We start from the raw sequence: 27,685 nt of genomic DNA, 5'->3' as shown, positions 1-27,685 counted from the left end.
CCTCTTTTGTTTTCCCAAGTGTGTTTATATCTCTATGTATAAATGACTCAATTAAACTTAAGATTTTAACCTTCAAAAGACCCCTGGCACTGACATGGGTTATTATCCATTCAGCATATGCAATTCAAAACACTCATATGACTTTTGTGCGTGTCACCAGCTCATTTGCCGCATTTGGTTTATTCAGCCATGATTAGAGATAGTCATTTACAGTCACACATTTGGAAACTCTTTAACAAGCTTCTAGCAGTTTCCTTTCCAAAGCTGTTTAAATAGATGAGGGTGTGGTGTCAGCAGTGACAGCAGTTTCCTCATACTGATTCCTCCTGCTATTCGTATGTCTTTATCAGGACTTCCATTTTGTAGAAAGGCTTTAAAAAGAGAAGAAAAAACCCAAAGATGCACAGTCCAGAGGCTCTAAGTCATCATTTCAGGAAGACTGACTAAAAAATTAAAATTGAAACCACCACACTATAACCTGAAAGTTCCCTAAGAAAAAAAAAAAAACCCTCCCTCCTTTTATTTTAAAGAATACTTTTTGAAGTAATTGGCACAAAGACTGTTATAGTGCATATTGCTGCAAGTGTGCTCTTGGCAAGAACATCATAAGCACTAGGAAAACTTTAATATGCTCAAGAAGCCAAATACAAACTGACACCAGGAACTCGAGTGTGGGAACAAACAGGGCAAAAAAAAAGAGAGAGCATCTCAATTTAATACAAACCTACATACAAAGGGACCAATTTCTGCTATTCATGGTTTAGCATACAATGCAGCTGTCCTCTGAGTGAATATAGAGTAGTTATACATAAGAAATTAGAATGATCAATTCGAGGAAATTTCTCAAGAGCTCTTTTGATATGTAATACTGCAACTATCATGTCTAAGAAACCAGACATCAATGCATTAAATGAGATCGGGATAGGATTTATTTAGAAAAGGAGGTTTTAAACTTGAAGAAGTATCTCTGATTTGACCTCTGGAACAGACCATCTGCAGGGAAACTCAAAATAAGTGGTTTACCCCTACCTGTATCCTTGCTTCCCAGGTCTTTAAAATATAAGTTTCAATACATGTAACACAAGTGCGTGTTGGCGGGGGCTCGTTTTAGAAGTGTCTTCTGTGTGGCAGGATACGAAGAGAGTGTTCAATTCTCTTTATTTCATTGACTATAAGAACGAAAACTTTTTTTTTTTTAATTTCCTTCCTCAAGTCATCATCTTCTTTGCTATTTTATGGTAAGGATCCAAGGATTTGGAGATTTTCTGCATCTTTCTCCATCCACATTTCAAATATATCCTTGATTGTGACCAATACTTACTTTACCCTGAAACTGAAAAGATCGCTCCATTTTCACAGTCTTGCTAAGTAAGACTTCTCCTGCAATCCCCTGGAGTTCAAACGTGCTATACTTTTTTTTTCTTGGGGAACGTTTGAAGTCCCCTTTAAAAATAATGCCTTGAGGATATTTTTTCCCTAATACCGTTTAAAGAAACTTGAAAGCATATGGCTCTTGAAGTGCACAGGGTTCTAATGAAGTAATCAGCAACACGGCTCATATGCAGACTTCTACCAGGAGCTTTCACACCCAACCCAGATTAGTCTTTAGAATGAAGCAAAATTTTGCAGAAACCCCTTTCCTCCAGCTGCCAGTGTAAAGGTTTAGTGAGCCAGTACACTAAAGTGGTGACTTTCAACCTTTGAAGGCTGGAAGGTGGTAGAAAGGTTGTGTTAGGATCAGAACTGTCAGTGGCAAAGCAAATCAATCCAGTGTCTTGTAAGGCAACTCAAGACAAATATTCCTCTGTTGTGCAGTCTCAAGTCATAGTGTAGGAGGAGAAAATAAAGTTGCTTTATAGGGTTCTATTTGATGTAGTCCCTAGCAGCTCTTCCATTACCTTAGGTGATTCTCCACACAGCCAGCAAAGACTAAATAAAACAAAAACATGCGATATTAATGCACTTTCCTTGGAACTGGGAAGAGTATGCTGTTCTCCTGCAGTTTTGCAATGGATTCTCTAGATCTATCACAATTAAAATCACACTTCTTCAGGCACAACCTCATTAGTGCTGAAATATCGCATCTTGTGCTATTTCTTTGGGATTTCAGCAAAACAAGTAATGATAATTTTGATCGTTGGAGTGACTTGCGCTATTATAACTGCCAAGTAAGACTGCATCCGTTGAAATGAACTGGCATCAGCACTTGACTCTTTTATTCCTACTTGGTTTGGGTAAACATCAACCCCAAACGAGAGGCCTCAGGCTATATGGGCAAACAACCCACTCACCCAGAACAACTCCCTTTTTATAACACTTTTGAAGGGAGGGTCTGAAGGGAGGGTCTGACGAGAGCAGTGGACTGGCAGATGTGTGAATTACTCACATTCGGGGGCAGGTGTCTTACTCTTTCCTGGTTTCTACCTGGTCAGTTCATGCTTCTCAAATGTCCAGATGCTCCGGCAGCGTTTTGTGCACTTCAGATGAACTGCATGATTGTATTCATTTAACAAATGTGTCCGAGATTAATATATTGCCAGGCATTGTTCTAGGCTCTGGGGATACAGTGATGAAAAGGATGGACAAAAGGGGAAGTGATGAGATCTGATAAATGTTTCTGGCTGCCGTAAAGGGCTGCTCTGGGGCTCGAGTGGAAGTAGGAAGGCCAAGTAGGAGCCTCCTATGGGAAGATGATGGCAGCCCAAGAGGAAATGGTGGGAAGTAGTTGGGTTGTAGATATACTTGGAGGTGGAGTGGACAGAATTTGCTGATGTATTTAATGTAGTCTCAAAGGACACTCCTAAGCTTTTGGCCAGAGCGCTAGGATGGAGGATGGGGCCACTTTCTGAGATGGTAAGGGCTGATAGATGGCAAAACACTTTGATTATATTAAGATTGAGAAATTGCCAGCATTCAAGTAAAGATTCAGTAGGACATAGACGTTTAAATGTACTTCTTTAGTCTCATTTTTTTTTCATACTTTGTTCAGAGATCTTCTACTTGCTTAAGTATAAAGTTCTAGAAATTATACATATATATATATATACACACATATATGTACATGTATTTATATATATGTGTGTGTACACACACACACACACACACACACACACACACACACATCTGTTATGATAGATGCCCTTAACAAAATGTTCGGGAAATCAGTGCTATGCATGCTCCAATCTCTGATTTTTTAAGTCTGTGTCTGAGAGGACAATGCGGGTATTTTCTGACAACACACTATTGAATCAGGACTACAGACAAGCATAGCGGGCAGGATAAACAACAATAATGATCCAGTTATAAAGCTTATGCAGCCTACAGATATTTTCACAAGACAAATTCCATTCTTCATATAATTTTTTTAGACATCATTTCCAAAGCATCTGTCTTTTCAAAGGTGAGAAATAAATTTCAAAACCCAGGCCAGGAGAGTAAATGCATATATCCCAGACCACGTTCAGTCCTAGATAAGAAAGTATGGACAGCTCTGTGTTTAAGAAGTTTCAGTGTGAATGTTCGAAGAAGGTAAACACTGTCCGTAGGCCCTGCCGCTCTTCACGTTACCCGGTTTCTGGAAGACGTGTGAATTGGTGATCAGGCGAAAGGAAGGGAATAGATAGAGGTTCCTCCTGGCAGAGTACTGGGTAAGTATTTAGAGAATGTTGGTCCACTTTGCAAAGGCTTCCCTTCCAAAAACACTCCTGCACACTCTCACAAAGCAGTGACCTTCTCCCAGTAGCTACTGGAGGACTGCCGTTTATGTTTGATTTCCTTAATCCACTAAAGCAGCAAAGAAGGCTTAGGTGGTAATTTATTTATAAGAAATTATAATAAAGCTTCAGCAATTTGAATGCTGTGTAAAAAATGGAAGGTAGATTATACTGAGGCAGGATGTCCAAACTCAGAAGTGAGCATTATGACAATCTTTTGGTTTATCTATCCTTGGAACCAATTTTGTCATTTTTAATTGACCGATTTTCCCTTGTTTGCTTAACATTTATTAATTGATTGTTATGTTCATGCAATTAATTCAAAAGCTGGCAAGTTTAATGCAGAAAAATTAATTTTCTCTTACTAACATGCCACTTAAAATACATTTTTGGAAGACTGGGTTACCAGGAAATTACCTTCAAATTAATCAACAAGGAAATTAGATGGTAGAGTCCCTTGACATCTGTCAGTCCAAAAGATGTCAGTTTCTTCCTTTTGTTGGAGTGGGCTTTTTCCGCTGAGTAAGAAATTAAAAAACAAACAAACAAACAAAAACCCCCAAACCCTGGATATTAAAGTAAAACTATCCTGTATCTTAACAGGCAGAGAAAGGGAAGCAGTTTCAAATATGCAATGGTTAAATAAATTTTACTTTTCACTGTGAGAAATTTGTAGAAAAGGGGTAAATTTTACATGAGAACATGAAAATTAAGTTCATCACCTTCTTTCCCAAGCAGCTCTCTTGCCATTTTTCTTTATTTTCTCTTATTTGAACCTTTACTAGGTGCCACCGCTCTGCCAGGCCCTATGGGGACAAACTTGTCAGGGAGATAGATATGTGAGCCAAGCCCCAAATGAGACCTATAAGTGCAAAGTGCAGGGGAAGTGATGGGGAGAACTGTCCTGATGAGGCAGAGTGGAGAGGTGCTAGCAGAGAAGGCAACATTTGCGCTGAATTTTTGTGGACAAGTAGGATTTGATTGGCATTTAGGTCGAAGAACTATCATAAGTAAAAGCACAGAGATGCAAAACCGCTTTCTGTTTTTAGGACTTGAGAGGAGTGCAGAGAGATGACAGTAGAGTTGGTGGGGAAATGCTCGGGTAGATAAAGCTGGCTAGAGGGTGGAATAGTATGATGCTATATGAAGGAACTGTGACTTTATTTTATGGATAAAGGGGGAACTACTGAAGACTATGTGAAAAGATTATGTGATCTGACATAAGAAGATTCTGAGGGCATTCGTTCACTCTTTTATTTATTCCTTCATTCAGTTGATCAAAGTTTGATTAATCTTTATCAGGCACTGTGCTGTGCCAGTCACTGGGGCTGTCACAATCACTAAGGAGCTCACAGTTCACTTTCTATACCTAATTTGAGTGTGATCAGGCCTGTAATAGGAAGGTGAATATAACGAATGGCCAGCAGCATCTGGGCGAGGGTAAAGAACGAATGTGGGTAAGGCTAGTATTTAGCTAGTTAGTCAGTCTTGAACCTTGGACCTCTCTTTATTTTTAGTAACCTTTCCATCAACTTCATCAGAGGTTAGAGTTAGAATTATTGAGTGCATCACTTCTCTAGGACTCATTTTGATCCCCTGCCTCTCACTGTCTAGATTTAGTCAATCATCAAAGGTTGGAAATTCCTCATTTATGATGTTCCTTACTACTGATGTTATAGCCACTTCGAGTGCCATCACATTAATAGAGACTATTGAAATCTTATCTCTGGACAACTTGGTGGGCAGCTCTCTGACTGGTCTTATTTTTGCCCTGTCTGATCCATCTTGCATTTTGCTGCCAGATTCATCTTCCTAAAAGGTCTCTACACTGAGGAAAGCAGACCCAGAGTGATATGTCTCTCTCATTTGCTTGTCGTGTAACTATGGAGCAACCACATGACCTTTCTGAGGCTCGGTTTCCCACATGTCAAGTTGCCTTCTTCAGGATGTCATCTTTGCCATCCCTATCATATAGAATTGCTGAAAGAACCAAATGAGGCCACGCATTTAAAAATACCTTGAAAACATACGGCACCATGTAGATACAGAAAGTGTTGTTATTGTTACTCTTACCATTTAAGGAGCTTGATCAATTCTGGAATAAAATTCAGACCTCTTAGCTTTCAAGAAAGTCTTGGGACAGCTTAGTCTCAACCTTCACAACTTCATCTTGTGTAGATTCCCTCCCTAGACTCCAAAAGATGTGCACGTCATGTCTTGTGTCTGCCTTGTGTTTACCTTCTCCATATCTTTGCTCACACCACCTCTCAGTCCAGGAATTCCTTCCCTTTCCCCCTCCATCAGTGAAAATAATATCTATTCTTCAGGATATATGTTCAATCCCTTTTCTTCTTCTTCGGCCGCTCTAGCACAAAGCTGTCCTTTTCCCTTTGAATTCCTACTACTGTCTCTGCCACCTAGTCAGCAGTCAGCACGCACTACTTTAGGTTGTTCTCTCCTTGTCTCTGTCTCTCTTTCTCTTTAGGGGTACAGAATGCATCTTTTATTTCTCTGTAAACCTCACAGCAGAGGTCCCCAACCTTTTTGACACCAGGGACCGGTGTTCCTATGAGAATCTAATGCCTGATGATTGAGGGGGAGCTGAGGTGGTGATGCTAGTGCTGGGGAGCGGCTGCAAATACAGATGAAACTTCGCTTGCTTGCTGGCTGCTCATCTCCTACTGTGTGGCCCAGTTCCTAACAGGCCACAGGCCAGTACTGATCTGCAGCCTGGGTGTTGGGGACCCCTGCCTCAGAGGACACAGACCATGGGAGGCACTCAACTGATGGCTAACTGCTTAGACATTTTCCATCCACTTACTGCATGAAAGCTCACTAATTCCTTATTTTACTTTATTTCTTTTGATCCTTACAGTAGTCTCTAAGGTAGGTAGAGCAGGTATTAGTATATCCACTTTATAAATAAGAAACTGGAGGCTAAGAGAGACGAAGTGTTTGATTGTGATTACATGGCTAAAATGTAGTTCTGATGTTCCTCTACGATCAGTGCTCTTTTTCACAGACCACCCTGCATCTCCTGCCACTCTCAATTACCATTTTGATCCATCTGAGCAGTCTGAAACTGTTCAGTTCTCCCTTCTGCTTCGAAAACCTTTCAATATGAAATCACCTTCAGAAAATATATATTGAAAAGATTCCTCCCGGAGGTTAGTTACTCCCTGACTACAACTGGATCCTTCAAGATGTCACCATGTTAGAACTACAGAAAACATCTGGAGAGTTTGGTTCATCATGGCCCTGAAGAGAACACGCTGACCATTTCACCTCAAGGAACTTAAAGTCTCTATACTACTAATTACTGACTCTGGTAACTGCTTACTTAATTTCAGTGCAAAGAGGGATATGTAAAGTTTCAATCAATCAACAATACAATACCAAGTCATAATAGGCTAATATGAATACTAGACAACTAATCTTAACAAGTGAGCAGCAATGATAAGGAGTCCTCAGAGTTTCTCCACACCACCCCCAAAGGCCTTTTATGCAGCCTGGTCACATCAGCCATGGATTCGGGGCCACTCCCTAATCCCTTATCCTGAGGCAACCCACAGACCCACTGTGGGGAAGGAGCCCTGGCGGAATGTCCAGATGCCTTCCTCCTCTTAGGAATATACTTTCTGCCCTTTGCCTTCTTCAGAAATAAAATGGACAATGTGAAAGTCTCCATTAAAAAGTCTGTTCTCATAAGAATAACAAATAAAACAGGGAAAAGATAAGTTTTAGCGATAAACATAAACTCAGCCAATATCTTCTGAAATGCTAAAATCCTAGATTTTACAGTTACAATCCAATAAAATAATATTGGATATTAACAGAGACTTTGAGTTTACAGAACATTTTTACTCATCTTACATGAACCTCATAACAACACTATGCTGTTTCAGAAGAGGCACGGTTATTCCCTTTCGACAGACTCAGAGAGGCTAAACAAATTCCCTACAGTCAAGTACATACCACATGGTCAAGTACATATCACACAGCAAAACCAGGACTAAAGCCTATATCTGTTGATGTTGAGGCCAGGGCTCTGTACATTCTATCAAGTCACCAAAAATTGGAGTTAACATGATTATTTTTGATAGTCATTATATGTACAAAAGCTACTTATAAATATCTGTGTTGATGATCATCCCAGCTTTTAATAGTTTACAGATAATTTTTACTAATTTCTATTTGGTCGTTCTATTGGGCTAGAATAATTAACATCATATAGCTGATAGCTGTAGAGAGTTTAGATTCCGATGATATATGTGAATCAACCTCAATTAATGGTTAATTTTTATATAACTCAAAGTGACATTGTGGTAATCTTAACCAGTCATAAATGTGTCTACTGAATTGTCTAGTTATTTTGAAAAGACGTATAATCATGCTTCTCTCTATCCACAGCCCCATTTTCATATCTCCTCTCTGATCCACCAAAGGCACTCCAAATAGTTTTGGACGTTTACTAGCATTTTGGTCCTCTTAATAATTATGATTTTCTAAATGTTATGTTCAGATTCTAACATGACCGCTGGAAATATCAGATTGAACCGAAGTGGAAGCAGCCTAAGTGTGGTGGCATAGTACAGCACCATCAGGCACAGTTGGGAAGCGAGTCCTTCTCTATGAATGGGCTACAATGATTCACAATTTTCTGAAACTCACTGTTACCCCCTATGCATTTCTAAAAAAGGACTCAAGGCAGAATATTGCATCTCTTTTCATTGTGACACCTTCTGCCTTCTCTTTCACTGTGTGCCCAGATAGTCAGGCCAGGAAGATGCTGGAAGGGGTAACTGATGGTGAGTTTCAATAATGCTAATAGGAACATGTGAGGCATACAGGAAGAGGCTTTTGTCAGGTTTCCTTTGGAGCTAGCAATGCCCACGTGGGATGTGGAACTCCAATTGTGATATCTGATTCCCACTCCCATAATTGGCTCTGGGCTTCTCTGTTTGGTTAACTCTGGGTGCCCATATCGAAAGACTTGCCCTGCTGTATCTAGGTTTCTTATATAAGACAACTCATGACAGTTATTAATTATCCCAAACAAATAGCCCATTGAGAAATAGACACATTAAAGGAGGCCTCAAATGGTCCATTCTGTCAGCCCTACCTCACAAGAGTCAGACACTACATCTGTGGATCTTTTAGCTATACGAGTTTATGATTCTTAAGAGGGAAAAGGAAAAGAATACAGGGAAAGAATCTCAAACAATTTGTGGTATCTGCTCTTGGGGACAAATGGATAGTGAAGATGCTTCGCCATTCTCTGAGGAGGATTGTTTGTGCCTCTGTATTTTTGAAAAGTCAGTGGAATGGGGATGGGGACACAGAGACCAGGATGGGCATGAAATATAATCTGCCCATTTTCTATTGAAGGCATGACCTCCCTATGCCCATGCTATCACCATGAAGCCAACATTCTGGGCCTGACCCCAGCCCATTGCCCCTCCAAACACTTTCCTGTCCCTGCATCCCATGAAAATGAGGTCAGAGAGGGAGGGAACTGGGCAAGAATAAAGCGAGGACTTCCTTGGCCTCCCTAGTGAGTGAAATGTGTCTTCGGTGTCATCATTTTTCATGTTCCTCTCCTCCTTCCTGCTGCCCAGTTTCACTGCTGTAGCTCTGCTGATACTCGCGATCCGAAATCACACCCTATTCCATCCTCCACACCCTGCCTATTTCCTTAGTGCTCAGCTTTAAAGACTGTCAGGGAAAAAACACCCTCTACTATGAGCCGGTACTATTTTAGTGCAGTATAGGTTACTGCTGCCTCGACTTTCATTTGCTCCTTCTTTCTCCAGCCGCCACCTCAGAGAGGGTCACAGGGCACCTCTGACTCGGTATTTCTCCTGCTGTCCATCTCATTGGTTACCTTAGTTTCTTAATAGGCTCAGTCATCAACTTCTTGATAACTGATTACTTCTTTACAAAAGTCTTAACTGACTGTAGTCACACTCTAATCCCTGGGAGCCTCTTCTGGGCTGAGGGTCCATCCATTCTCACATACTGGGAACTGAGGGAGGTCAAACTTCAATATGGTTAACTTGGCCCTGGGAAAAGAGGACTTTACATTTTATTGCTCCTGTAGCACGGACATCTGCCCATACTTTAGTGGAAATAATAAAAAGATGAGAGGGAACAAGTTCAGAAGGTAAAGGCTCAGGAGAAAAAACTTTCCAAAAAAGTGTTCTCCTTGTGTCTGCCCATCATAGGTGCTGGAGTAAGATCAAGGAACCTGTAGGTTTTTCCGGATATGTATTTTCCTGCTTTGTAGGGTATTGGCTGCATGATCTGATAAAAACTGTGACTAAACGAGCCCTCCCATTTGTATTTCCACAGCCACGAGGGTATCGGCTACTTCCGTTTTTCCTCCTTCCCTCCCCGCTTTGGCTCTGGAAGGTTCATTACTTACAGCTACTGCAGAATCAATCTGAATTGGCCAAAATCAGTGATGGAATTTATAGCATAATAAATGCCCGGCCGCACAAATGCAGTTACACATGAAAGGCTTGAGAATGTTCTTTTGAGCAATCCTTCCACATTGCGAGTGTACTATTTTTTATCCATTTAACAGAATCATCTTAAGCATATTTTGAGAAGTATAATCCTGACAGCTACAGAGCAGATTCTCCCCGAGGCAGGTATTGTTGAACAAAAACAATATTATTGATAAAAATCTTGGCATATTGGAACTTGAAAGGGAAACTAAATACATCTTTTTCATTCTTCACACCAATCTTTTAGAGCTCCATTTTCTTAACCTCACATTGCATTCCACTCTCTCTTTGAATTTTTATTTTTATAAAAGTGTTTTAACACTTCTTGAAGCACACTAATGAACTGTTCTCTAAGAAGAACCAGCCGTACCATAGTTGGCTTTGAGAGGCAGGCAGAATTTGAAGTGCACTCAAAAGATAATGCACAGATTGGGGTATCAATGATTTTCCTTTTTAAAAGTCTGCAAGTTATAAGATTACATTGGTATCTGGCCCATTTCTCTTGCTAAGTGCCCATATTATGGGTGAATCCTGTTTTACAGCATTCTGATACACAGAGAGTTGAACTTGAGCGTGAAACGCTGAAAAAAAAAATAGCAGAAAGACAGATGGCAGGCCGTCCTCCCCAAAACTCAATTTCATATTATGCATGTGATTGCTAATAGGCAAGCACTAAAAAACAATTTTCCTTGACGGAGAAGAGCTGATAAATTGTCAACATAAAGTTAGACTGTGGTTGCTCCAGCGATCGAAAGCTCGTCTGTGAGTTTGGTCCCATCAAAGTCGGCTTCTTACAACCGTATCAAAATTTATGAACGCATATGTCTATAAAGTGACTGAAAACAACCCATAATGCATGTTTGTTTATTGCGCATGAGCTTTGTTTTGCTTTAGTACATGCAAAGAAACCAAACATACACTCAAGCCCATTTTTGTCCAGTTCTCTTTTTTCAGTTGGTGATGAAAAAGTCAAGAGCCAACCGGGGATGTGATTTCCCCTTTTATCCTGAGAGCTGACTCAAACAAAAAGATCTACTCTTAAATGACTCTCGCGTGGTTATTTTAACTCCACGGGGTTACACTAGCTGTGTGGTGACAGAAGTAGATGCATTTGAGAGCAATCGAGCACACTGATTATTTGAAGAAAAAATGTTCGAGAAACAAAAATAAATATAATCGAGCAGATAAAAAAGCATGTCAGCTAATGATCTGCAATATAAAGCACCAAAGTTTCACATTATCTTTGTTAGAAAGACAAAACCCATGTAGACTGTAGCTACAAAAAAAAAGGCGGGGGGGAGATATTATTTGTTAGAAGTTTGTTTTAAAATAATTAAGCATTCAGTCCAGGAATACAAATTTTTGTTTTCTGGGGAGAGGAAGAGGGAAAGGGTGAAAATTTGCTCATTCTGAAAATCCAGTAGCTATATACTGTATTTTATTTTTTAAAAAATCACTTAAAATATCAAATATTTGCATGGTTATAACAGTGAGATATATGTCACTGGCTACTGTTCATTGGCCGACAGTCCTTTAATTGCAGATAAAGTGCAACTAATTTGACATGCATGGATCTTACTGGAACAAAGGGATTGGGTGCTCAGATAACAGTTTATGAAGGTTTCTACAATTAGTAGAAGGGCTGAAGAGCCAACCAGAATTAGAAGTAAATGAGTTGAAGAACGAATAATTTTTTTAATGAGAAAAAAAGTCATCTTCCTTAAAGCCAGGAGTTTTACTAAGTGGGTCTATCTAAACCTTAGGCTGCCTGAGATATAAGCTTTGCTTACATTGTTCCAAATACTCAGTTCCCAAGAATTCAGATACCTCACAGTGTATAGACCAAGGCCTCAGGTGACTGAGGTCTATGTGATGCTTCCTATTTCTGATTCATTCTGTGATCTGATATTTCAATGCATAAAGATTTTAGTTTTTTTTTCTTGAGTTACTGGTTCTAGGAAAATCATATTCCTCCTTTCAGAATGTCTATTTATAACAGCATCTAAGATTCGGGGGGAAAAATATCCCTGCACACATGTAGGCCTGAATGATAGAAGAGAAAATAGATTGAGAAAATTCCAAAAGGAATTATCCGATGACTTAAATCCACATACTCATTCCCTTTTATAGGTTCAGAACAACCTTCTTGGTCTCCTTGTTAGAAAATAGTGATCATTTTTTCTTACAATAAATGCAGGATGTTTTGTTAAAATGAAACAATCTTAAACTTCATCCTGTTACCCTGAAGGCTGGTTAGCTTGGGCTGGTACTGCACTAAATGAAGACTACTGCTCCTATCTACATTTGCTGAGTCAGATTAGATGTCTTCACCCTCGATTTCCTTGAGAAACAGATTTCTTTCTGCTCAATGCAGACGCCTTCATCTTTTTGCTGCTACTGTTCCCTTCCCTAATAACTGGTTCAATGATGCTGTCTTTGAGAACCTCTCCCACTGGACAGAATAATTTACTTTATCCTATGGAACTTGGAACGTATCTCCTTTATAGCACACATCACATTGTCTCATAGTTGTTTCTTTGTGTGCCTGCCTGAATCTAGACTGTTTTTCTCTTGTTTTACCCATCTTTGTCTTTTTAGTACCCAGTACAGTGTGTAATACACAACAGGTACACAATCAGTACTGACCACATGATTAAGTGAAATCAATTCCTAAATACTCTGAACAAAAGATGATGCTAAAGAATGTAAATTATAGATCACTCTGAGTTACAATGGAATTTCTTTCGATTTCCCAGTTTATTATGAACTGATAAAGCTTGTTTTGAAAAAGTTTCCATTATGTAGATGTAAAGCTTTGGGGGAAAGCACATTCTGAAACTCTAGTCGGAACAATTAAAATTAGTTATTTCACATCAGTCTGGAAGGAACTGAAGTAGATAAGCTCTAGGGTCAGCATATGCCTAGTTCAGCTTTCCTTAAAGGCATGGGGAGTAATAAAGCTTTCCATTTTATCTTCAGTGAAATAATACTGCTGAAATATCACCTCGTTTTTGATGTCGGTGATGATTTCTCCTTACCTCCATGATGTCAAAAGGGAATTATTATTATTAGAATGACAGATTATTAATGATGCTCTAAAAAAAAGAGGAATGGCTGACATCATTATAAGCCAAACATCCAACATATCCCTTCTTGTCTGAGCCTCACTGTTTGGTACTTTGAACAGAGTCACTCTGCGATTTCACAGCTGTGTAAAATTTATTCTAAGCAGGAAGTAAATCAAGAGCAGGTGCCTATGAATTTTCACTAGCAAAGCAGCATCCTTTTAAAGTTTTTAGGACTGGATGGCAGGAAAAAGAGGTGAGATTTATGTGTTCAGGAGGGAAAGGATTCTTTAGGGGCCAAAATGTCTCGTGGGACACCTCTGCTGATGCTTTCTCCGAGGGTAAAACCACTGTATAAGGAGAGAGATTGGACAAAGAGTCTCCTTAGGTTTAGCATATTGTCAGCCCTCTGTGGGGCAGTGACAGTATAGTTTGCGGGTTCTGGGCTTCACTCCCTCTTCACTGACTGACTGGCTTGCTGTCAATCCATCTTGACTTCTGGGTTCTAATTCACTGTGACTGACCTACGGGGCTCTCCAAGTGCTTGAGAACATGGAGGTACAAGGCACCATCACTTTTGTGTCCTAGAGATGCATGAAATCCACAGAATTTAACATTCCTCCATTGTGCCAAGGTGCTTGAACTCTGGCTACTGTGAGTCTACAGGCAAACTATATCACTCTCCAGATAGTTCCAGTGGAAAGAGAGAAAAGATACATTCCATAGAGAAGACAGTAGTTTATAACAAAGCAGCAATTCACGAGTAAGAATATTTTACATTCCGTTATACCTTTCTTTGAGGAGTCTGACAATTATTATATTGTTAATTCCACTCAGCATTAAAGAATATTTAGCCAGGACTCAACTGCCTTGTAGGGCTATTTCAGGCAGGTTAAAAGCTCTCATTCCCTTCAAATGGAAACTTAACAACCATTTCAGACAATGTTTACAAAGGTGTTCACCAATAAGCCAACCACCAAAAATATTAAAGGGGAAGATTGACAAATTTAATATGAACATGATGTTGTGTGTTTACACCATGAAAACAGGGATGAGCATGTATTGTGTTAAAGTGAGAAATTCGTCATTGCTCATGGAATAAGGCAAGAGTATTACTCTCAAATCACCATTTTATTTTTACCCTCAATTTAGGATCTAGATTGATTTCTCGGATTCTAATCTATTCATTATTTCTACACAGGACAAGGTACAAAATTTCACTGAGCCCTTCCTAAGAATTATAAAAATTTACCTAGATTTCTTCTCTCCTGTGGCAGTGATTTGGTTAAATGTGTTCTGTAACCTTTCAGGTTCTCAAACCAGCACTAGCCATGAGGCCATAGGCGGCTCTGAGTAACTCTGAGTAGCCTTCACTGCAACACCCTGGCAGGCTTTAATCTCTGTCTTCCCAAGAGTCAGGGGCTGCTCCTGATGAAGCAGATCCTCTATTTTCTTCCATTCAGAGTGTTCCAAAGGGGCTTTCACCCTGATGTAGAGAGTGGAGCTATACAGGACGTAATCTTAACCACCAAATGACTAAAGAACACTGAAAGCAAGTCCTATTATATACAGCAGAGCCTTGAGTAATATTCTTTCGTTTAACATTTTGTTATATTGATGACATAGGAACTTAATTTGTTAATATAAATTAGCCTATGACACAATTGGTTTTGTTAGACATCATTTCACTTAAAGTTGCTGAACCTTTCGATGATGTCAAGTAAGGACTTTCTGTACTTTGTTTTTATCTGTGAAACAGAAGCCCAGAATCACCAGGTTGCTTGTGCGATGTTACATAGCAAGTAAGCAGCTGTGTGCTGGCAGTAGGATGAAATTTTTTGACTCTCACCAGGTGTGCCCCTATTAAGCCACTCTGTTTTCATGACTTCTACGAGGAGTCATGAGTTTGAAGGACATTTGGCAAGGGGCTGTTGAGAACTGTTAAATATATTCAGAACTACCAAGGAATAATCAAGTGACTCTTGATTGTGCTTTCAGAGTTCTAGCCACTAGAACTGGGTACAAGTGGGGTATAAGTTAAATATGTGTTGATTTTAAAAAACCAAATATGATAGCATAAAAAATATGTCATAGAATATGTCAACCATTAGTGCAGCCTTTCTGAAAGGAAAAGGAAGAAAACTTTAACTTATTTTACTAGCAATAGGGCCTGGAAACAAATTATATAATTCCAGTGGCTGCATATTCTCAGCTCTAAATCCCTTTTAAAGGAACTAGAATACTGACCCAAGGAAGGAATATGTTTTGGCCTTAACACAAATGATGTCCAATATTTATAACTTCATTTATTTTCTTAAACCAATGTTTATTAAATTTCTACTATGTGACTGACATTATTCTAGGAGCTTCAGCTTACACTGTGGTGGGAGAGACAAATTATATACAGATAAATTATGAAATAGTGTCAGGATGTGTCAAGCACTATGAAGAAAAATAAGGCAGCAGGATAAAGGAGATGATGGGGATGTAGAGAGTGTGCTTGAGCTATTTTAGGTGGGCTGGTAAGGGAAGTGATGTTTGAGCAGAAATCTGAATAAAATGCCAGTGTCACCCATGGGTTTATCTGAGGACAATATGTACTCCAGGGAGAATAAAAAGCAGGTACAAAAGCTCTGGTGAGAGGAAGGTATAAATACTGCTATCAGTATAACGATAGCTTATATGGATTGTTTCTGTAGACCATGGCCAGCCATGAGCTGAAAGTGATGTTTCCAACATGGCAACTTAGAGATATCCATTGCTCATTTGTAGTTCAGATTAAACACACACGTGTGCACGCGTGCACACACATATACGCATGCAGTCAAGGCAGGAGTTTAAAGCCTCTCCCTTGAATATTACTGCTGAGGATGGAAAACTGATTGTACAGATGTGTCTATTGTTTAAGAGTCTTGGAACTCGAAGCGCTTTGCAATGAGGCCTTTCTCTTAGTCTGAAGGTGGGCATTCACAGAGAGAGGAGAGGCATGGTTAGTTCCTCGTCTCCCGGAAGTTGCTACATGACAGGATAAGAACTCCAGAATGCTGGTTCTTTCCCCTTACTTGGAATGAGTCGACAGAATCCCCTTTGAGTGTTGTGTAGTACCTCTGAGATGCAGTTGGGTTCACGCCACAGTGGTGGTTTGCCTTCCCCAGAGGGTTCAATTTATATGAATGTAGATGCTTTAACTAAACTGCAAAGCCTTGTGGGCTACAGGAGTCTAGAAGCTCCATTTATTCCAGAGATCAACAATATCAAATTGGCCCTGCCCCTACTTCATTTCTTGTGTTAAAGGGCTATATTAGTCTTGCTGTGACGCTAAATCAATTCCAAAGAAAATCATTTGGTATGTGCTCCTTTTGTTAAAGGGACAGATGGCGTTTATCAGTCATATTATGTCTCTTGTAATGAAATCAATATTCAGGACATTAAAGCAAGGAGAAATTTCCCAGAAATAAATGCATTTTCTATATTTGGAAGAAATCATTTATTCTAGAGTTCATATAACTTCCAGGAGACAATCTGAAATATTATTGATGAATTACTGCTTCTCATAGTTACAGGTATATATGCAGAGGTACAGAAGTTAAGGCTGTGGATTGTCTAGTTCAACCATTATCAACCTCACAATATGAGTTCCATAAACATGAAATTTCACATACGGACATGGATTACATGCTCACTATGGGACAGGCATTATGGTAGTACTTTACATTATCTCACTTTATTTAACAGTAGCTTTATGAAAGAGGTTCTATTGGTACTCCCACTTTACAAGAGAGGAAATAGATGCTTTCAACAATTTACCTAGAGTCAGATAATCAGAAATGGCAGGACTAAGTCCAAATCCTTGGCTGTGCGATGTCACCGTCTGTGTGCTTAATCACTCATCAGTAGAATAGTTTTGAGGTAATCAGGGCAAAATGAGGCAATATATCTGGAAGCCCTTGAAATCTGTAAAGAGTTAAGTAACTGCTACTTCAATTGGATCAAGAGATTACTTTAGGGAAACAGAAACGGTAGGACCTTTGTAGGTGCTGCTAGAGCATCTCAGCATATCAAAGAGTGCTGAGCCCGGAAAAAGTGATGAACTGCGCTTGCGTTTACTTTTTAGCTCCTAAGTCTGTTTTCTTTTTCTTTTAAAACTCTTTTTAATAGGCCAAAGTCTCTTAATAGAGAGATTATATTTAATAATCTATCAGGTTGAGAATATATTTACAGAGATATTAATGATAGTATTGAAGGGCATTAGTTAAAAGATATTACATACAGAAACGTTAATTTTTGCATCAATGTCATTTTCAAAGTGCTCATCATTTCATTTTTCTTAGCTACCAAATACTCAGAAACCCAACCTGAAAAGCTCTAGCATTAGTCAAACATGGGATGCTGTTACTTCTATCTTTCTAAAATCTGTATAATGAAAAATGAAGTACCTGTAAGTTAGTAACGTACAAGGGCCGCAGTTACTGACATACTTAGAATTTACAGACACTTCACAGAATGGCTAGTGATTATGTTTCTGGTCGGTAAGATATCTAGCTGATTAGTCCCGGCAGAAATGACATATCCCAAGCTAGAACTACTGTCATGCTTTGGTAAAAGGAAATAAGTTCTTTAAGATCAGAAATTATGTCAGTTGTGTTTAAAATGACACTAGAAACCATGTTGTAATGGACAATTGTGCAGAGGTGAGCAGGGACTAAAAAGTGATAACAGGATTTTAAAAATTTGATTTCGCTCCTCTATTTGCATTTTTCATCACGATAACCTCTGCCTGTAAATTTTACCCTGGAATGTTTTTTTTCCTTCAATTTATTCTGGGTGTCTGGGTTGACTGAAAGGCAATAAATGTGTAGTCTTAGAAAGCCTGAATGGGTTGACAGAATTTTCGGTTTCTTGGAAAATTCATCTATTGATTTGACAAGACAGTTACATTTCGTGAGGCTTGGAATACTGTAGTCATTATTTCAAGACAACACAAAGCTGAGGCAAAGGCTTCAGGAGAAGCACTGATATGTCTGTACACCTGGAACATTTCTGAATCTTAGATTGGAAAAAACATCCAGATGGCGTCTATTTAGCCTGTCCATACTTGTCTAGGAGGAAGAGAGACTCCTAACTGGTAAGTTTAGTGTATGCTCTTAGAACTCTCCAGAGAAGGACCACCACCACATCACCGCCTACATCAGTGCTGGGCACACCTTCAAGCTACAGTTCTCTGGTACAACAAAAACTCGCTGCCTACAGTTACCCTCTTGGACAAAAGAAGAACTAGACTTACAATAACACTTTACATGTTTTTAGCAATCTTTGAGAAATCATGGAGCTGTGCCAGAAGGCAAGATATCAGCCAATACTGTTCTAATTGTCAGAAATATAGAGTCTGAAAATGTTACTGTCCGGAGAAAAATTATTGATTAAATCGAAATAAAATGGTTATCTCCAGGTGTCAATATGAAGTCATGGAGACTAAGCGATGCTAAAATGACTATTTTTCGTTTCCCTAAAGGAATCCTCACCTGATAGCACAAGAGAATGCTGTGGATGTGGTACATTCTGATTTTAGTAAGGCACTAGTAAAGACGAACAATATCCTGGCAGGCACAATGGACGAATGTGAGCCAGATCATGGGATAGTCATTTGGGTTCATAGCTATTCCAATGGTCATATCTAAAAGACACTGATGTCAACTTGCCGGAGCTCTAGTGGCACGTTATAGAGTTTGGTACTGTCAACATTTTTCATTGCTATCTCAGAAAAAAAGAGCACGTGATTCAATTCAGCTAACATTTACTGAGTGGCAACTCCATGCAGCATACTTTTGTAGGTGCTGAGGAAGAGAGCAGAATAAGAAAGTACCCAGTATCCAATTTAGTATATTGGAAAGAAGGCATTTGAAATCAGAGGGTCTGCATATTTCTCTCAGTTCTTCCACTTACCATTTATGTGGCCTTATACAAGTCAATTCATATTTCTGTTCCTCAGTTTTACCTGTCTTCGAAATTGGGAAAATGGAGATAATTACCTAAAAGAATTGTCGTGAGGTTCATATGAAATTATGTGAAAGTGCTTCATGAAATGGAGAGATGTTTTGCCGAGTCTGTGTTATCTCACTGGAACCCTAGAAAAATTCTTTGGGTAATGTACTGTTAATAGCTTCATTTTACAAGTGAGAAAACTGAGGACAGAGAGCTTAAAAAATGCTATTTTAGTACAGAGGCAAAGGGATGGATGTATGGAGAAGAGATAAAAATAAAAACCTGGTATTTGTGTGGTGCCATATTGGTTAAGAGTTTTCCAGGTGGAAATGTGGCAGAAAGACACTTTGGGAAAAAAAGCAGCATGGTGAAAGGCATAGCAGTGTGAATATGCAAGTGTATTTCAGGAAAGATGACTGGATGGATTTTCCTAGTGCATCAGTATTAAGGGTTCCAGGAAAGAATGATGGAGGCGGTGGTAGAAAAGGTAGGCTAGGGCCAGATTCTTGAATGCACTGGCACTATGAACCACTGATGACTTAGGAGCAGAGAAGTAAATGATCACTGAGGCTCTGGGAGGATATTCCAGAGAGCAGAGAGCAGGGAGCAGGATGGAATGAAGAAATAAAATTTTCTGAGAGGTAATGTGGGAATTTCTCACAATAGATCCAGAAAAAGGTATTAAAATGGAGGAATGAAAATAGAAGCAGGTGGATTTAACCAATTTTGGCAGTGCATTAAAGCGCCAGGTGATCAAGAGGGAGGAGATTGTGTATTGTAAATTTTATTGTGTATTGTGGATTTTTTCCCCCTAATCTAACCAAGAATTGAAATCCCATATCATTAAAACAGTAAATAATAATCCTCTTTTAGTTTGCTATCTTGAGATCTGTTGATATACACATTCAGTCAAGAATATGTTTGCTCATGAAAAGCCTTCAACTTTTAAACTTCACCTAGCTGTGACTTTGACATTGGAAATCCTAGTGATGGGCCTCTGTTGCATACCTAAGTGAACAGGAAGAGAAGGAAGACCGTGTGCCACTGAAAATAACAAATATAATTTTTAAATATTAGGTATAATTTTTATAAAAATATTTTCTGAGAAATATTTTTCAGATTATCTGCACAATAGGATCAAAATGCAAATCTTAGTTTTGTACTTTTGCAACCTAGGAGTTAATGTCTTTTGCAATAGGACTTAAATACATATGAACACTAACTGCGTAGATGGGAGGGAGAAATGAGAAAGGACAAGGCTATTGTAATATTGGTGAAATATGTTCTGGAAGATGCACTAACTTTGGTTTTTCAGAAAGAACCAAAGATGTCAACATATTAAGTTGGGTCTTGTAACCTGAGATCACTGGATATATTTCAGGGATTCAGGAACTTCCTTATGCAAAATGAATTTACCACGAGAAAGGCTAGACAAATGTCATCAAATTCTTAAAGGGATTTATGACACCGAAAATAAAAAGAAAATCACTGTTAAAATTATGTTAGTGCCTTACTCCACAGAACAGACACAAGCATGAATTTTAAAAAATGAGCAAGAAGATTTTCTAATTCAAAAGACACTTAAGTTTGTGCTTAGAGAAGGCAACAAATTTTTCCTTAGATAATCAGCATCCACTATTCTTTTGCTTGTTACTTCATGTTTAGATATAGATATTCTTAAAGCTGAGGTATATCAGCAGTGCTAATAAGCTAGCAAAACCTACAAATTAATTATTTTCTCTATTATACTTTATAGCTTTATATCATAAGGAGGCTGGATAAATTTCAGAAGTCATTTAGTTCAACACTTGGCTATAGGCGAATCCATATCCAAATCATCATAGATAGGGGACTGTTTATTTTTAAGAATCTGGAGTTCCCCTGTGATCTCTGTGTCATAGCAAGAACTCTTGGCATCCGAAGATTTTCGCTTCTGCAGAGAATCAAAGACATTCTCAGCATTACCTAACTATGATGACAGAGTTTTTTCTTTTGGTCTGTGTTTCCCAGTCCGGGGTGTTCTCCTGTGCCATTAGCATTAGAACGTCATAATGTGGGTGGATAAGTACTCCAGAAATGACAGTGGTGCTGGTGGGCATGTAAGAACAGATTAGAAAACTGACAGTCCTGTGCCAAAGGAAGCTATCCTCCAAAGACATGAGCTAAGGAGGCGACCCAATTAGTCTTTGTGTCTCTAATTTCCCTGATTACATATCTCCTTTCACCCTCTGTGCTGTATCTAGTAAGTTCCCCCAGACACAGACCTCATCAAGATGGCAGAATATTGATGCAATGCAATTTAAAGTAGGGCCGTGTTATGCTAAGATATGTGGCCAAGGATGAGACCCAAACAACAAGGGAAGCCCTGAGGCATAAAAAGTGGCTGGTCCAGATAATGTGCTACTCTGGATTTCAAAGCAAATGATGACAGAGACAACCAAATGTCAGCTCGCAGTCGGGAAACTTCACTGGAGACAGGGCAACTTCCTGAGGACTGGGGTGTGGAAGCAACAGCAACTCAGATCACACTCTCTGCGTGGATTAGCAGATCCAGATGGGCGTTTCCTTGCTGGGATCCTGGGCATGGGTACCTGTGAGTTTTATAGCCCCTGGAAAGGAAGGTAGATCTCTGCAAATCCCCATGAACTTGTGCTGTGGGATATACTGAGCCACAAAGAGCAGGTCTTAATCAGGCAAGAGGTTTTTCTTTTAAAAACTTGGATCGATTTTTCATATGTTGAAATCTGGCTCATGCTGAACCCTTCTTTGGGCTTAATTTATTAAGCAGTGAAGCAGAGGGGTGAAGGGGCAAACTCTGGAGGCTAACTGCCTGGATCAAGTAGCTATTGAAGAGCTATGTGAACATGGGCAAAGGACTGGACCCATTGAAGCCTCAGTTTCACCACCTGCAAAATAGGCATAGTAATAGAATGTAAAGTTTGAACAATGCCTAGCGCAGAGCAAGTCTTTACATAATGTTGTGCAGATAAGATAAGTTTAAAGTGTTTGGTACAGTGTCTGCCATAGAGTCAATGTTCGATAAGTGGTACTTTTGTTACTATTATTACCATCAGTGACAACAACATTAAAGAAAGAATGGCAGATAAAATGATGGAGAAAATCAGAAAAGTTCATGTGCCAAGGTTACAGACAAATGGAGAGAAATAATGATCTGTACTGAGCAAGGCTTAACATCTTGATCATTAAGGGAAAAGAAAGGAGCACACGATGGTAATAAATTAGGAGGAATTGGGAGTATGGAGAAATTATCATCGTTGTTTCCTTTTATTTGTGTTTATTGTGTGGTAGCAGGGTGATTACCAGTTTTATTTGAATGTTTTATAAGCTGTGGGATTTATTTACTGAGAATGAACAGATAAACAGGAATGCTGTTCAGCTGTGTCAGGTCATGGGCTCTCATGGCTCTTCCAGTAACTTTCAGACAAGGTTAATTAACAAGAGAAGTTCACTGTGGAGGGAGGAGGAGGGGAAGAGCTGTATCTGTTGGATGACTCATCTTATTGAGGGAATGGGATGAATCACCTTTCATATTAGCAGTTCTTGGGAGGGGCTGAGGCATTGGATGGAGACTATTACGATATCTTGAGAAAGATGTAATGACAGGGTTATGTCAGAGGAGGATGATGACTTCAATATATATGGTTTGATGGAAATGGGAACAGCTCTTAAATCTTTTTCCAATCCTGGACGTTCAAGGTTATACTTTTTAATACTTTGTTTCTCAAAGGCCCCTTCTATAGCAAAGTGTCTAAACCCAAGGCGCTCCAGAAACACCCTTCTTCCATATGTTTTCATAGTGATCCCTTCTCATTCACTGCTTATAGATGACATGTCAGGGAGAACTTCTGTGACTCTCCTACCTAAAGCGGTCCCCACCAATCACCCCCTCACATTACCTCACCTCACTGTCTGCATAATAGTGTAGCCTAGTGGTTAAGTGCATGGGATGTGGAGCCAGACTCCCAGCGTTCAAACCCTAGCTTGGTCTCTTCAACCTGTGATGTTGGGTATGCTAATAAACCTCTCTAGGTTTAATTTCTTCATCTGTAAAATGGAAAAAATAAAATTATTTTCTTCTAGGATTGTGGTGAGGGCTAATACATGTACACTATAGCATGCCCAGCATATTGTAGTATGCATAAGTATTAGCTATTGTTATTTTGGCCATCATTGCTTTCTGAAGTCACCTTTATTTATTCACTTGATTCACTTGTAATTGTCTGTCTCCTTGTTAGAATATAATGCCATGAAAATAGGAACTTTTTATTGTTCAGTTTGAGTTTCCAGGACCTAGAATAGGCTCCATAGTAGTAGTTCACTAAATATTTGTTGAATTAATGAATGAAAAAATGAAAGAACGTTCTATCAATATTTAAGAAATTAGCTTGTCCAATTTCAGGTCATGTTGCAAAAACAGCTTTATTTAGGTGCCCTATGGGAAAACAAACAAATAGAACCCACGCAACTTGGTTTCCTGCCTAGACTGAAACTATTTCTGTATATTAGTTTTTTGCAAATTCAAAATTTTACAGTTTTACATGTGAAAGTAATCATTTTTGTTTTTCAGAATACTAAATTATAATTTATTGAATTATACTAAATATTGCTTTTTCAAACAATATCTCATCTGTCTCACCTTCTTCCCTCATGAGTTATGCCCCCTACAAACGAGTGAAAATCATTAAAGGTGAAGAATAAATGCTGACAGACAGAAAAGTAATAGTTGAAAAGAAGACCGATAGCTCCTGAAAGCTAGATTGCAAAGAATGCATCTTTCTTGCATTAAAATTACCAGTATAATGCTACACAGTTAACAACTAATACATGTATTGTGTTCATCAAAGCAAGAAAATACAAAATGGTCCTAAGGATAGAGTCAGTTTTTTTCCTCCAACATATCCCTTTGTATCAGGCCTTGTAGGGTAAAGCTGCAGCAGGTGGAGCTGACCAGAACCTCTCTTTTGCTTCGAACCTGTTAAAGGTTAAGGATGTGCCACGTGTGCCTTTCAGACTGTAGGACAGCTCAGCTAAAGGTCGTTCACTGAAGGGCTTGCTTCCCCACTCCTTTCTTTCTTTCTTTTTTTTTTCCTGAAGAATTCATGTCAAATAAAGTGCCTGACTCTGACTTTTATGCCTCTGCTAGTCTCTTGATGACATATAAGTTTTTAAGGCCTGATGATAATGACTGTTTCTATCCCCAACAGTGGTCACCCTAAAGAACTGAGCTGTCAGAAGCCCTAAACTTTAAAACTGGGAAACACTGTGCTGGCTGCATCTATAGTACATTCCATTTCTATTTCCATTCCATATAGAATAAATATTATTTGAGAGACTGGTTAGTGCGTTGCAAAATTGATACAATTCGTGTTGCCAAAGGCATTTCATAAATTTCATAGGTCTTAATTTATGTTGCTATAGTAACTGAAATGTTGGAATTTCTTGAGATTAGAAGGCTTTTATAGCTTTAATCTTAAAATGATGATAATGTAGATTATGACTGCAGACTTGTTCTTCACTGTTGTTGGGAACATATACTCTGAATGTTCAATAATTGTAATGTCAAAATTAAGATTTCTGATTTCCAATCTGATTTTCTTATTTACACGTACAAATTTCAGTGACCAAGATGTTACTCAAATGGACAGTCTTCCTCTAAAGAGAAGGGAGAATTTGAAGGGGGAAGTGAGAGAAGTGGAATTCTTAGACGTAGCAGTTTTAGAACACTCATTTTAAAGACTGATACGAATTTGGCTTATTTTCTCCAACAAAGTGAATTTCTAGCATGTGCTGAAGCCTTTGGCACATTATTAACAACCGTTTTAAGAAAAGATACTTTATCGAGGCATTTGGCGTACCAGCGATGTCTGAAGTGAGACTAAGGTGTAATGAAGATGGCTGAGAACCCTATGGGCAGCTCAAGGTTATGTGGACCCAAAGAAGCTAGGAAACTCAATGCAAATGACCTAGCATTGACCTAAGACAGAACCATTTCCCCTCCCAGAGCCCAGCTTACCTTATATCCTGATGATTTGATATGCACGCCGCGTTTGGTCAAAGTGGATTTCATTCGGATGAAAAAGGAACGCTCAAGGGTGTTGTCAGTGGTTAGCAGACTGGGGCTGGTTGACTCCACTGAAGAATACAAAAATACATACACACATGATTTAGATCTCTAGCTACTGCTCAGGTGCAATCCTTGAGTTCACTAAAAATAAATGACTGATGGGTGCTTAGAGTGTAGTAATCAATTTACCTCATTTAGAAAATGTTTACTTTGCAGAAAATAAAAAAGAAAAATTAACGTATCCAAAGTAATTCCATTCCAGTTTCTAGCAAGAGCATTTCAGGCCTTTTAACTTCCAGTAGCTCCCTAAATGGGGTCTGATAGTAAGTAACATTATCACATCTTGAGACTTGGCCAGTGCATGTGGAGAGAACTGTAATGGAGAAAAAGGACCTCGTAGATTTATGGGATCAACCAAGACTCAGGCAGAGATGCTTCCGAGGAAGGGTAAGGATGACTTGCTCTTAGTTCTCCCTGAGAATCCTTTCTTGTATCATTTGCCTACTGGAGAGTTCTGAGAACCACAAAACCATCATGGTCATGTAGCTGTACCCTGGTCAGTGCCCTCGCCCTTCTGAGTTGGGTGTTTTCATTGTGGGGAATAAGAAGCATGGAGTCTTCTCAACTCACTCAAGGTAGAGGGCTAAGATTAGGACGCACAGACAGAAGCAAACATAAACTACTCCCAGCATCAACTTTCCCTTCCTGTCACTCATGGCAGCTTGTCTCCAGCCATCATCTCAATAGGAACAGTCTCTGTGTTTTCACATCTCTGCTTCTGATATGAGTCTCCTCTCTTAAGCAAGATACTTTTTTTTAAGTAGAATATGTTTTTACTTATAAAACTTAAAATGATAGCTTGGAGTCTTGCTGATAGAAAAACACTTTCGTGAAAAAAAATCTAGCAGGCAACATAAATCTATTTTCTTTAAAAACAAGCTTCTATGGTATTTTGTAAATTTAAGTATTTTCCTGTAAAAATTAACTTTTGGGTTTTAAAGTTTAATACATACTCTAATTTTATTCTTCCAAAATAGTACTTTTAAAGTTTTTCTTATTCTTGAACAAAAAAATAAGTTTAACAACAAACAGGATTTCTTTTGAGCATCCCTACACTAATAATGCTTTTCTCTGGTGTGGTGATAAAGATTTAAGAATTAAGTATACGGTATGAGAAAATCTTATTAAAACAAAGAAAAATAGGCAAAACAAACTTTAAAATTTTAGATTATAAAATATGTGCATATATTTTTAAGGAAAAGAGATCTTTATTATTTATATCACGCTTGATGCTCCAATGAAAAAAGAATGAGAGTTACTATAATAATAAAAACCTTGCTATTTGTGGTCTGGGGCTTTTCTTGTATCATTCCTATCTTAATGTGACTATATTTTCCTATATTTATGGCATTTCTATTCTGGGGTGATGGAACCACTGACAAGTGTCCTTTTCTTGTGTGTCTCTCTTAAGACGTTTTTTCTTTGTTTTGTTTTAGAGAGCATGGATCTGATGTCATTTTAAATGTACAGCTTTTTATCACTCGAGGGAAAAGCAGAGCCATGTTATATTTAGTACTTTCATTTCTTCTGATTAAATATGAATTACTATGAAATTTTTCTCATCATCTAACATGCCATAATACGCCAACAGCTTTTTAATACACTATATAAGCACAAACTTCTGCTCTAAGAGTTTAATTTGCCCCTCTAATCCAATCACATCAACCTTATTTCTCTTATCAGAGATTCCCATTTTGAATTAAATGAGCTCATTAGTTTTAATCAAAAGCAGAGAGATCAAAACTTAAACGTAAATGCTTTAGATCAGAACTGTCAGTCAGCCGTGCAGTTCTATTTTACTAAAACACAAGATCAGAGACCCTTAGAACCAATTTTTTTCTCGTAAGGGATGCCGAGAGCTTCAAGATGCTATATCCCCCCTCCCCGTTTTTTTCCTCCCAAGGACAGATTATACATTTAAGGTTAGACTTAATTTATAGCAGTTTTTCATCCTGGTGGAAATAGAAAAGTATGCCCATCTACTCTTGTCCCTTTCACATTTATTGGCACTGGTCCTCAGAGACTTGAACTAACGTGCAGCCATCAGAATCCACACCACAAATTCAGCCTTAAAAATTCAGCTCTGTTCAGCAAGACTGTGTTTGCAAGAGCTGAGGACAAATGAAACTTCCCAGAGAAGCGAAATACGTTATAAGGCTAGGGTTCTGGATACCCTAACCTGGCAAGGAAGAAACAACCTACCTGTAGAAGAGTGAGTAATTTAGGCATCATTGGAAATTATTATTGTGTTCAGTATGTGGAATTGCACAG

The 27,685-nt window shown here is 38.8% G+C and overlaps 1 protein-coding gene across 8 annotated transcripts in view; it reads right to left on the bottom strand.

Annotated features, from left to right (window-relative positions):
- NPAS3 (neuronal PAS domain protein 3) overlaps window positions 1-27,685 on the bottom strand; it is an 807,876-nt gene that overhangs the window by 36,695 nt on the left and 743,496 nt on the right. For all 8 annotated transcript variants that reach the window (XM_025043375.1, XM_025043377.1, XM_025043376.1 and 5 more), the window contains one exon: window positions 25,304-25,422. In XM_025043375.1, coding sequence (XP_024899143.1) covers window positions 25,304-25,422 — 119 coding nt within the window. The remainder of the gene's footprint in view (window positions 1-25,303; window positions 25,423-27,685) is intronic.

The sequence above is a fragment of the Pteropus alecto genome, unplaced genomic scaffold (assembly GCF_000325575.1).
Source record: "Pteropus alecto unplaced genomic scaffold, ASM32557v1 scaffold171, whole genome shotgun sequence".
Lineage (NCBI taxonomy): Eukaryota > Metazoa > Chordata > Mammalia > Chiroptera > Pteropodidae > Pteropus > Pteropus alecto.
This window is presented reverse-complemented; position numbering and strand designations above follow the sequence as displayed.